The sequence below is a fragment of the Pan troglodytes genome, chromosome 19 (genome assembly GCF_028858775.2).
Source record: "Pan troglodytes isolate AG18354 chromosome 19, NHGRI_mPanTro3-v2.0_pri, whole genome shotgun sequence".
Classification (NCBI taxonomy): domain Eukaryota; kingdom Metazoa; phylum Chordata; class Mammalia; order Primates; family Hominidae; genus Pan; species Pan troglodytes.
In genome coordinates, this window is record NC_072417.2 from 74,931,554 (window position 1) to 74,943,619 (window position 12,066).

Consider the following 12,066-nt stretch of genomic DNA (forward strand, 5'->3'; position numbering starts at 1 on the left):
CAAAAGACAATATAAAATGTATTCTGTTTTTAATTTTTTAATCTGATTTGAAAGTCAGTTGCAAAAGGTAATAACTGTAAATCTGTGTTGAGAGACATACAATGTGTAAAGATGTAATTTTTATAATAATGACACAAAGAAGGTAGGATTAAAAAAACAGCTACATAGGATTAAAGCTTCTGCATTCTATTGAAAATTAAATTAGTATTAATCCAAACTACATAAGATGTTAAATATAATTCCTAGGACAACCACTAAGAAAATAACTAAAAAATACACAGTAAAAGAAAAGCCAAGGGAATTAAAGTGACACATTAGAAAAATTTAAATGGCACACTAGAAAATGTCTATCTATTAGATTCAAAAGGCAATGACAGAGAAATAGAGGGGGAAAAGGCACCAGATATACAGAAAACAAACAGCAAAGTGGCATTTGTAAACACTACCTTAGCACTAATTACATTAAACGTAAATGGAGTAAACACTCAAGTTAAAAGGCAGAGATAAGCAGAATGAATTTTTTAAATGCTCCAACTATATGCTGTCTATAAGAGACACACTTTAAATTTAGACACAAATAGGTTGAAAGTAAAAGGAATGTTATTCAGCCATAAAAAGGAATAAAGTATTAATTCATCCTATAATGCTGAACATGGAAACATTACACTATGTGAAAAAGCCAGACACAAAAAGTCACATATTGTATGATTCAATTTAGATGAAATGTTCAGAAAAGGCAAATCTATAGAAATAGCAGATTAGTGGATACTAGGGAATAGCAGGTAAGAGTAGGCAGTGACTGTTAATGAGTTAGGAGTTTCTTTTTGGGGTCAGAAAAATATTCTGGAATTAGACAGTGGTGATGATTACACAACTTTGTGAATATACTAAAAATGACTCAGTGCAAAAATGCGCAAAGAATTTGAATAGGCATTTCTCTAAAGAAGATGTCTGAATTACTAATAAGCACATGAAAATATACTTAACATCACTAGTCCTCAGGGAACTGCAAATCAAAACCACAAGGAGATACTACACTTTATACCCATTTGAAAGGCTATTATCAAAAAAAACATAAAATAACAAGTATTGGCAAAAATGTGGAAAAATTGGAATCCTTGTGCACTGCTGATGGGAATCTAAATTATGCATTGACTATAAAAAAAAACAGTTTGATGGTTCTTCAAAAAGTTAAATTTAGGCTGGGCGCGGTGGTTCACGGCTGTGATCCCAGCACTTTGGGAGGCCGAGGCAGGCAGATCACCTGAGGTCAGGAGTTCAAGACCAGCCTGGCCAACATGGTGAAACCCTGTCTCTACTAAAAATACACAAAAATTAGCCAGACATGTTGGCGGACACCTGTAATCCCAGCTACTCGGGAGGCTGAGGCAGGAGAATCACTGGAACCTGGAAGGCGGAGGTTGCAATGAGCCGAGATGATGCCACTGCACTCCAGCCTGGGTGACAGACTGAGACTCCATCTCAAAAAAAGAAGTTACATTTAGAATTATCACAAGATCCAGAAATTACATTTCTAGGTATATATCCGAATGAATTGAAAGCAAGGTCAAAAATAGATATTTGTACACCAGCGTTCATAGCAGCATTATTCACAACAGGCAAAAGGTAGAAACAATCCAAATACCCATCGACAGATGAATGGATAAGCAAATGTGAGATATATATATATATATATATATATATATATATATATATAGAAATATTATTCTGCCATAAAAAGGATTCCGATGTATGCTACAAGATGGATGAACCCTGAAAACATTATGGCTAATGAAATAAATCAGAAACAAAGGACAAATACTGTATGATTCCACTTATATCAAGTAGCTACAATAGCCAAATTCACAGAGACAGAAAGAATACTAGAGGGTAACAGGAAATGGGGCAAAGGAATCTGGGGAGTTATTTTGTGGGAACAGAGTTCTTATTTGGTATGATGAAAGGTTCTGAAAATAGATAGTGGTCTTGGTTGTCTAACATTGTGAATGTACTTAATTGTACACACACAAAAAATGCTAAGGCCGAACGCAGTGGCTCACGCCTGTAATCCCAGCACTTTGGGAGGCCAAGGCGGGCAGATCATCTGAGGTCGGGAGTTCAAGACCAGCCTGACCAACCTGGAGAAACCCCATCTCTACTAAAAATACAAAATTAGCCAGGTGTGGTGGCACATGACTGCAATCCCAGCTACTCAGGAGGCTGAGGCAGGAGAATCACTTGAACCCGGGAGGCACAGGTTGCAGTGAGCCAAGATCACACCATTGCACTCCAGACTGGGCAAGAAGGGTAAAATTCCATCTCAGAAAAAAAAAAAAAAAAAAAAAACAAACCCTAAATTTTGTTATGCATGTTTCACCACAATTAGAAATGACAATAAATATCAGAAAAATAAATCAAAGACCTGCGAAGCCTCTGGGGATGTGGGACTGGGAAGAAAGGAGGAGTAGTATAGTGAAGGGAGCTGTTGTTTTTTCATTATCTAACATTATTTAATTATGTATAAGAATTATTTTGATAAATTAAGATATTTAAAGCTAAAAAAGAAATTAAAGAATTTAATGACAAACAACAAGGTTTTAATGATATGTATTATAAAGGATTACTATCCATACTATATATTTAAAAGCCCATACAAATCAATTAAAAAGACAAATACAACCAAGACAAGCAGACAATAAACAAAAATTTTAAAAGAATTAAACAAAAACCTGCAGAACAACTAATTGACAAACCTGACAAAAACAAAACCTGACAAAACCTGACAAACTTGATAAAAACAAGCAATGGGGAAAGAATTCCCTATTTAATAAGTGGTGCTGGGAAAACTGGCTAGCCATATGTAGAAAGCTGAAACTGGATCCCTTCCTTACACCTTATACAAAAATTAATTCAAGATGGATTAAAGACTTAAATCTTAGACCTGAAACCATAAAAACCCTAGAAGAAAACCTAGGCAATACCATTCAGAACATAGGCATGGGCAAGGACTTCATGACTAAAACGCCAAAATCAATGACAACAAAAGCCAAAATTGAAAAATGGGATCTAATTAAACTAAAGAGCTTCAGTACAGAAAAAGAAACTACCATCAGAGTGAACAGCCTACAGAACATTCTGTAGGCTCCCATCCCTACAGAATGGGAGAAAATTTTTGCGATCTACCCATCTGACAAAGGGCTAATATCTAGAATCTACAAAGAACTTAAACAAATTTACAAGAAAAAAACAACCCCATCAAAAAGTGGGCAAAGGATATGAACAGACACTTCTCAAAAGAAGACATTTATGCAGCCAACAGACACATGAAAAAATGCTCATCATCACTGGTTATCAGAGAAATGCAAATCAAAACCACAATGAGATACCATCTCACACCAGTTAGAATGGTGATCATTAAACAGTCAGGAAACAACAGATGCTGGAGAGGATGTAGAGAAACAGGAACGCTTTTACACTGTTGGTGGGAGTATAAATTAGTTCAACCATTGTGGAAGACAGTGTGGCGATTCCTCAAGGATCTAAAACTAGAAATACCATTTGACCCAGTCATCACATTACTGGGTATATACCCAAAGGATTATAAATCATGCTACTATAAAGACACATGCATACGTATATTTATTGCAGCACTATTCACAATAGCAAAGACTTGGAACCAACCCAAATGTCCATCAATGATAGACTGGATTAAGAAAATGTGGCACATATACACCATAGAATACTATGCAGCCATAAAAAAGGATGAGTTCATGTCCTTTGCAGGGACATGGATGAAGCTGGAAACCATCATTCTCAGCAAACTATCACAAAGACAGAAAACCAAACACCGCATGTTCTCACTCATAGGTGGGAATTGAACAATGAGAACATGTGGACGCAGGGTAGGGAACATCACACACTGGGGCCTGTTCTGGGGTGGGGGCCTAGGGGAGGGATAGCATTAGGAGAAATACCTAATGTAAATGACGAGTTGATGGGTGCAGCAAACCAGCATGGCACATGTATATGTATGTAACAAACCTGCACGTTGTGCACATGTACCCTAGAACTTAAAGTATAATAATAAAAAAAGAAACTATGAGATAATAAATGTTTACTGTTTTAAGCCACAAAAAATTAAACAAAAACCTGCAGAACAATTAATTTCGCAATCAAAGAAATAAACTCAATTGGAACAAAGTATATTCGAAGGATTTCCTGTGTCTTTATTTTTAATTGAAAAGCTAGAAGCAGAAAAATAATCTATTCATTTTGCTAATATATATACAGTCACTAAAAAGTTATTTCAATGTCATAGTCTCTAGTCACCCAATTATAAATGTCTGTAACTAAAATTCATACTGTCTGCTATATGTATTCCAAGCCTAGCAGAAAAATGTCACCCAGACATCTCCTATCTCCCTTTTTGTGACTATGACTGGAAAATATAAAAAGGTTTTAGCAATGAAATAAGATTTTGCTTTAATCGCTTACATAACTGTGGAGTGAGTACAGTTTCCATAATCCCATAAATAACTTTTCTTCCAATTTCCCGGAAGATATTTGTCTCCATATTTAAGAATTAAAAGTCCTAAAAATTTTATTAGGTAAGACCAACTCCCTACAAGCTTTATTGTATGACTTAGTATCAAGCTTAATTACTAGTTTTCCTAAATATAACTGTTTGGTGTAGATGTTCACACTGGAATAAATCTTGTTTTCCATTAAGAATTTTAAAAACTGTTTATGTCCGTTTTATTTTTAGATATTCTTGTAAAAAATTATCTGATTAAATATGTTTTTGAAAACAAATCCTTTAATTTATCTACAAGAGACTAATTGCTTTAGTGTATCCCTAGCTATCAAAGTACATATATATAAAAAGACAGTAGAAGAGTCAAAAGTATCAATATTGTCATTCAAATATATTACTTCCAAATGCTTCTGTCCTTAGAGGTATAACTTCCTGTGGAAAAAAGAGAAGGGAACGCCACTTCTCTACATTGGATTTAGGTTAGATTTTGATGCAATGTGATGTTACTTTCAGGAATTATAAGTGGTTTCAATGCTTTGAATGTTAGGAGGACCAAAATATACTAAATAATTTCAAATTAACTAAAAAAAATTATTAAAAATCATTGACTCTAAAAACAACAACAAAATTCTTCTGGCCAGATACATGAAGTAAAATGAGGGCAACGAAGAAAGTTTGGCTTAGATTAACTTTAATGAAACCTTCAGAAATGTAATTTATGAAAATAAAAAAGAATGCTCTCTTTCTTTCTACTCTGAAAATATCGACTTGTCCCTAAGAATAAAAATAATGTACACATAAACACTTCTCCTATATAATTAACATTGCTTGGAGACTTTTATTCTTTCAGATTATTTTATTTTATTTTAGAGAGAGTCTTATTCTGTTGCCCACGCTGGAGTGCAGGGGTGCAATCATAGCTCACTGTAACCTCAACCTCCTGGGCTCAAGCAATCCTCCCACCTCAGCCTCGCAGGTAGCTGGGACTATAGGTGTGTGCCACCACACCCAGCTAATTTTTGTATTTTGTAGAGGCAGAGTTTCACCATGTTCTCCAGGCTGGTCTCGAACTCCTGGGCTCAAGTGATCCTCCCAGCTCAGCCTCCCAACCTGCTGGGATTACAAGCATGAGCCACCACGTCCAGCCTTGCTCTTTCAGACTTTTAAGTAAAACAGAGGTAGGACAATCAGGCAGTATCTTAATCAAAAAATAAGTAAAATAATATGTGATATTTAGAAAACTATAGTTATTACCTTGTTGCCTCTACCCTAGGAAGCTTACTGTGGTTACTTTAAAATTAGCATGACAATGTTTAAAATGTAAATGATTATTTAAAGGCAAAAGAAACAATAAATATTCCCTTACCTTGTAAGATGGCAAGAAACACAAAATTCCTTGGCTCACAGTCTGGCACACAGATAACAAAAGTGCTCCCACTTCATCTTGGAACTCAAATGTTTCAGTATTCTGGAAGGTAGCACAGAGATTCCGACCCTTGGGGCCTGACCCAATGGTACCAACCCAAACCTAGAATATGAATATGTCATTATTAGAGTTATGCCTGAAAAAGGCATGGAAATTAGTATTTATTTGGAAGTATGTACATAAAAGATCAAGCAACAAGTTTAACAATTTATTTTTAAATTGTCAGGGGGTTTTCTATTACCTTCAATTAACTGTATACAGATTTAATTTATAAATGTTTTGCTTTAGGCAGATCACTAAATTCTCTTAGAGTGAAAATTCTTTGAAAGCAAAACAGGTTGTACCTGTCTCTGTTTACTTAATAGCTTTGCAAAATTTAAGCATGTAACAAATTTTTGTTAGGTGAATAAATGAACAAGTGAAATGATGAATATATACCAATAGCAGAATCAGATAATTCCAAAATACTGGGGATGAAGGCCAGTATAATTTGCCATAGGCAAGTCTCAAAAATGACAGGAACTACTCTTTCAAAAATTCATTGGTGCTCAAAGATCCTTAGTCATAGAAAAAAATCACACCCACCACATTTTACAGTTATTTGCAATTCTATCTCCCTTATATGTAGAGAGAGGGAGAGAGAAGAAATTTTGCAAAATGTTAACAAGTGATGAATCTAGGTGAAGGATATAAAGATATTCACAATATTATCTTTCCAACTTTTCTGAAATTTCTAATTTTTTGAAATACAGTTGAAAGAATCAATGAATGAATGATCAAAATGTAGCATTGAGTAGAAAAAAACAAACTTTTTCCTTTGCTCTCACACCACAGCAATCAACACAGAAAACTTCTGTGACCAAATGTGTGGGAGGTTTTTTCCACATACCAAGCAATCAATTCTGCAACAGATATCAACTGGGTGTCCTCTAATTCAATTCAATTCTGATACTATCTACTGGGAGATGATAACTTCAGATCCCAGAGGTTGATGGCTCAGTCCCCAAGACTGCCCCTGATTTCTGTGGCCAGTCACAGTTGTTTTTACTTGTGCTTCTGACTGATCAGCTAGAAATCGGGCATCCCACAACCCTCTGCTTGGGTTCAATTAATTTGGTAGAGCTGCTCACAGAACCCAGGGACACATTTACCTACACTTACTGATTTATTAGAAAAAATATTACAAAGGATACAGATAAAGAGATGTATGTGGGAAGGGGCTCAGAGCTTCAATTCCCAGGCACATCACCTTCCAAGTGTTCAGGAACCTCCAAGTGTTCAGCTATCTGGAAGCTCTCTGAACCCTGTCCTTCTAGGTTTTTATGGAGGCTTCATTATGTAGGCATGATTGATTAAACCACTGGCCATTAAGATAAACTTAACCTTTAGCATCATCTCCCCCAAGCCCTCCCCAGAGGTTGAGGAATGGGGGTGAAAATCCCAACTCTCCTATCATGTCTTGGTCTTCCCGGAGGCCAGCCCTGATCCTGATGCTACCTAGGAGCCCCCTACCATTAGTCATCTCATTAGCATACAAAATGTCACTTTGGAGATTCTAAGGATTTTAGGAGTTGTATGCCAGGAAATGGAGTGGAAGACCAAATATATATATTATAAATCACAGGCATATACACACAAGAAACATTATTCACCTTTAAAGAGGAAACTCTGGCACATGCTACAACATAGATGATGAACTTTGAAGACATTATCTGCAACATGGACAAACCTTGAGGACATTACTAAGTAAAATAAGCCAGTCACAAAAACGACAAATATTTTATGATTCCACTTATATGAAGTATTTATAGTAATCAGATTCATAGAAACAGAAAGCGGAATGGTAGTTACCAGGAGCTGGGGAGAGGGGGAGAATAGAGAGCTGTTGTTTAATGGGAACAGAGTTTCAGTTTTTCAAGAGGAGAAAGTCTTGAGATTGGTTGCACAACAACATATACATACTTAATAAGACTGAGCTGTATACTCAAAAATGGTTAAGATGGTAAATTTTATATATATTCTACCACAATTAAAAGTTTTTTAAATTTTAAGTTGAAGGAAAATATTACAGTGTAACAGAATCCAGCTGCACAACTACATTATTATAATTCAGCGACATTATAGGTTAAATGGACTTTTGTGCAGTAGGCTGAGAACATAGAGCCTGTAATAACATTCTTATGAGAAAACGTATGCTGAATTTACCAACTTCCCATATTTATCTGTGTCTCTAAAGAAAGCAACTTGAAAACGTGGAACATGTATTCTTCCTTCACTGCTGTTCATAGTCACATTTCTCAACAGGAACACTCTGGCATTTGGAAAGCACAATTCTTAGTTACATAGGAGTAGCATTCTAGGTTCCCAACTACCAAATGCTGTAGTTGCTCCCAAGTAATTGTGAGGACCAAAAATGTTCCCACCTATAAACCTATGTATGTAGCTTAATAAAGAACTAGCATTGTGTTAGGCACACAGGTGATGTTAACTTAACCACTTTAGCATTAACCACAGCTTAACATCACCTGTGTGCCTAACCACTTTAAAATATTTCATAAAAAGAAACCAGAAGGCATAATGAAAAATAACAATCTATACATTTCCACAAAAATTAAAATAACATTTAGTAGGCATCGTTATAAAACATTAAAATCTTAAATCATAGGACTCATAAGAGTACTTTTAACTCATTTCAGATATTCAAACATGCTGAACACTTGCTAAATACCAGCTATTAATCTAGGCACAGAGGAAGAACGTGGATGTAAAAGGAAGAATCAGGATACACTGTAGTCTAATGGAAAAGAGAAGCATAAATAATTATACAAGCTGGGCATGGTAGTACATGCCTGTAGTCCCAGCTACTCAGGAGGCTGAGGCAGGTGGACTGCCTCAGCCTGGGAGTTTGAAGCCAGCCTGGGCAAAATAGCAAGCGACCTTGTCTCTAAAAAGATAAAGTCTGGCCAAAATGGCAAAACCCCATCTCTACTAAAAATACAAAAATGCGCCAGGCATGGTGGCATACACCCATAATCCCAGCTACTCAGAAGGTTGAGGCAGGAGAACCGCTGGAACCCAGGAGGCGAAGGCTGCAGTGAGCCAAGATCACACCACTGCACTCCAGTCTGGGTGACAGAGCAAAACCTTGTCTCAAAAAATAAAAGTAAAAATAAAAATACAGAGATAAAATACATAAAATATAAATAGGCTGGGCACAGTGGCTCACGCCTGTAATCCCAACACTTTGGGAGGCTGAGGCAAGTGCATTATTTGAGGGCAGGAGTTCAAGACCAGAATGGACAACATGCTGAAACCCCATCTCTACCAAAAAAATAAAAAATTAGCCAGGCGTGCGGCGCACACCTGTAATCTCAGCAACTTGAGAGGCTGAAGAGGAGAATTGCTTAAACCCGAGTGAGCCAAGATCACACCACTGCACTCCAGCATGGGCAACAGAGCCAGACTCTGTCTCAAAAATCAATCAATCAATAAATAAAACACATAATTATACAATGAGAATTAAAGAAATCAAAATTTTGTTTTCATTACAAAACTAAAACTTACTTAGAAGAAGAAGCTGAAATACAGCCTTTTGCATCCCAAGTGACTGGATTATTTCCTTCTGTTGACACATCATTAAGTAGCTGACAGATTTTCTTTTATTGTAAAACTGGAATGTTGAATTTCCTACCAAGATTTACTTGCTGGCACTTCAGGTATCTTCTAACTTGTTTACATAGAGTTATATTGAAGTAGAAACACTGAAGGCCTTCCAAAAAAAAAAAAAACAACAACTAACCTGTGAATTTTTAATGATATGATTAGCCTCCAGCTGGATAGTAAATGTAACACCAAGTTCTGACGAAAAGGATTTCATTGGTGATAATGTACCAGATGTCAAAACAATGGTCTGAACTTTGCCATTAATATCTGAAAAGGCCTAAAAGAAAACAACATTAGATAAATAAAATTATCTTTAAAAGAGGCTGGGCAAAGTGGCTCACACCTGTAATCCCAGCACTTTGGGAGGCTGAAGCAGGAAGATCGCTTGAGTCTAGGAGTCTGAGACCAGCCTGGGCAATATGGTGAAACCCCGTCTCTACAAAAAATACAAAAATTAGCCGGGCATGCTGACACATGCCTATAGTCCCAGCTACTCGGGAAGCTAAGGTGGGAGGATTGCTTGAGCCTGGAAGGTCAAGGCTACAGTGAGCCGAGATTGCACCACTGCACTCCAGCCTGGGTGAAGAGCAAGACCCTGCCTCAAAACAACAACAACAACAAACAACTATCTTTAAAAGAGTCAACCACATTTATTAAAATGCTGGTACTGAGCAAGAAGACAAAATTTCCATTTACATGATGAGCTTACCACAGCTGGATTTAAGCACCAAAAGTTTAGCACATGAACTGCAGTTTTCTGTCGTGAACGTTTCTTATTTTTTGGTAGAACCAACAACCCATTTTTGTCTGAAATATCAATCTGATTTGTCCAGGAATAAGTCTGTTGAATCGCAATTTTATAATCATCTGCAAATCTAGATGCAAAGAAAGTGCTAATTAAGTGGCAAAACTTTTAAAACCTATGACCCAGCTACATACAATATAAAAACTGATTACATTAAAACTCATTTGAAAGAGCTGGTACCTTCCCATTCAAAAATAACATTCTCCTTACCATTAATTAAATTCAGTAATTCTGATATTAATAAAGCCATTAATCATAGCATCAACTGATTCTCAGAGGGAATATTAGAAATCATCTAACCATCTATCTTTTATCAGCTACTTCCTAACCTCATTTTCAAACATTACATATGTCATGGCAGAAGCAGAATTAAAATCCAGGCCTCCTAACTCCCAGAGCTCTCTGCATGCTCTACTACATGATGAGTTACAAAATAGAAAACAGTATTATGGTTAAAGAGACTAAAAGGTGGGTTATACTTTTTTATTAAATGAGAAAATAGAAGGATAATTTTTACTGAAAGTTTTTAAAGTATTAGCAACAAGTTATAAAATTCTTACATTCCTTTGAAACCTGAGTCTCAGCCTTCATCTACTTTTAATGAAGGTGCTGAACCAGATGATATCTGTGATCCCATCCAGTTTATAACTACTTTCAATATGAATCTAGAAAATGGTTAAGCTTAAAAATAATAAAATGTGGCCAGGCGCGGTGGTTCACACCTGTAATCCCAGCACTTTGGGAGGCCGAGGCGGGTGGATCACGAGGTCAGGAGTTCGAGACCAGCCTGGCCAACATGGTGAAAACCCGTCTCTACTAAAAATACAAAAATTAGCCGGGTGTGGTGGCAGTCGCCTGTAACCCCAGCTACTCAGGAGGCTGAGGCAGGAGAATCACTTGAACCCGGGAGGCGGAGGTTGCAGTGAGCTGAGATAGCGCCACTGCACTGTAGCCTGGGTGACAGAGCAAGACTCCATCTCAAAAAAAAAAAAAAAAAAAGTAAAATGTGGTATTCTCTACCATGTCTTCGCTATAGTATTTCCTTATTCATTTCACTCCTAGAGAGATTAGATCTCAAAATTAAAGTTGGGAACTTAACAACTGTGGAGAGAATCTTATAAAAATACTGGGAGCCAAAAACTGTAAAACTTTTAAAACAAAGGGAAGACCGGGTGCGATGGCTCACGCCTGTAATCCCAGCACTTTGGGAGGCCAAGGCGGGCGGATCACGAGGTCAGGAGATCGAGACCATTCTGGCTAACACGGTGAAACCCCGTCTCTACTAGAAAATACAAAAAATTAGCCGGGCGTGGTGGTGGGCGCCTGTAGTCCCAGCTACTCGGGAGGCTGAGGCAGGAGAATGGCATGAACCCGGGAGGCTGAGCTTGCAGTGAGCCGAGATCGCGCCACTGCACTCCAACCTGGGTGACAGAGCAAGACTCCCGTCTCAAAAAAAAAAAAAAAAAAAAAAAAGGAAAAGAAAACATAGGGGAAATCTTCATATCAGATTTGGCCATGATTTACTGGATGTGACACTAAAAGTACAGGCAACAACAAAAAAAGAGAAAGATAAATTGGACTTCAACAAGATTAAAAACCTTTTCTGCATCAAAGGACACTATGAATAAATGAAAAAAC

At 36.9% G+C, this 12,066-nt stretch overlaps 1 protein-coding gene across 11 annotated transcripts in view; it reads right to left on the reverse strand.

The window, feature by feature from the left end:
- The window catches only part of BRIP1 (BRCA1 interacting helicase 1), a 183,653-nt gene that overhangs the window by 90,788 nt on the left and 80,799 nt on the right, over positions 1–12,066 (reverse strand). For 6 of the 11 annotated variants that reach the window (XM_063799129.1, XM_063799125.1, XM_511607.8 and 3 more), the window contains 3 exons: positions 10,333–10,498; positions 9,760–9,900; positions 5,901–6,062 (listed from right to left, as the gene is read on the reverse strand). In XM_063799129.1, the coding sequence (XP_063655199.1) occupies positions 5,901–6,062; positions 9,760–9,900; positions 10,333–10,498 (469 nt within the window). Of the gene's footprint in view, positions 1–5,900; positions 6,063–7,612; positions 7,673–9,759; positions 9,901–10,332; positions 10,499–12,066 lie in introns of all 11 variants that reach the window. The other 5 variants (XM_063799127.1, XM_063799124.1, XM_024350537.3 and 2 more) reach the window with 1 other exon arrangement.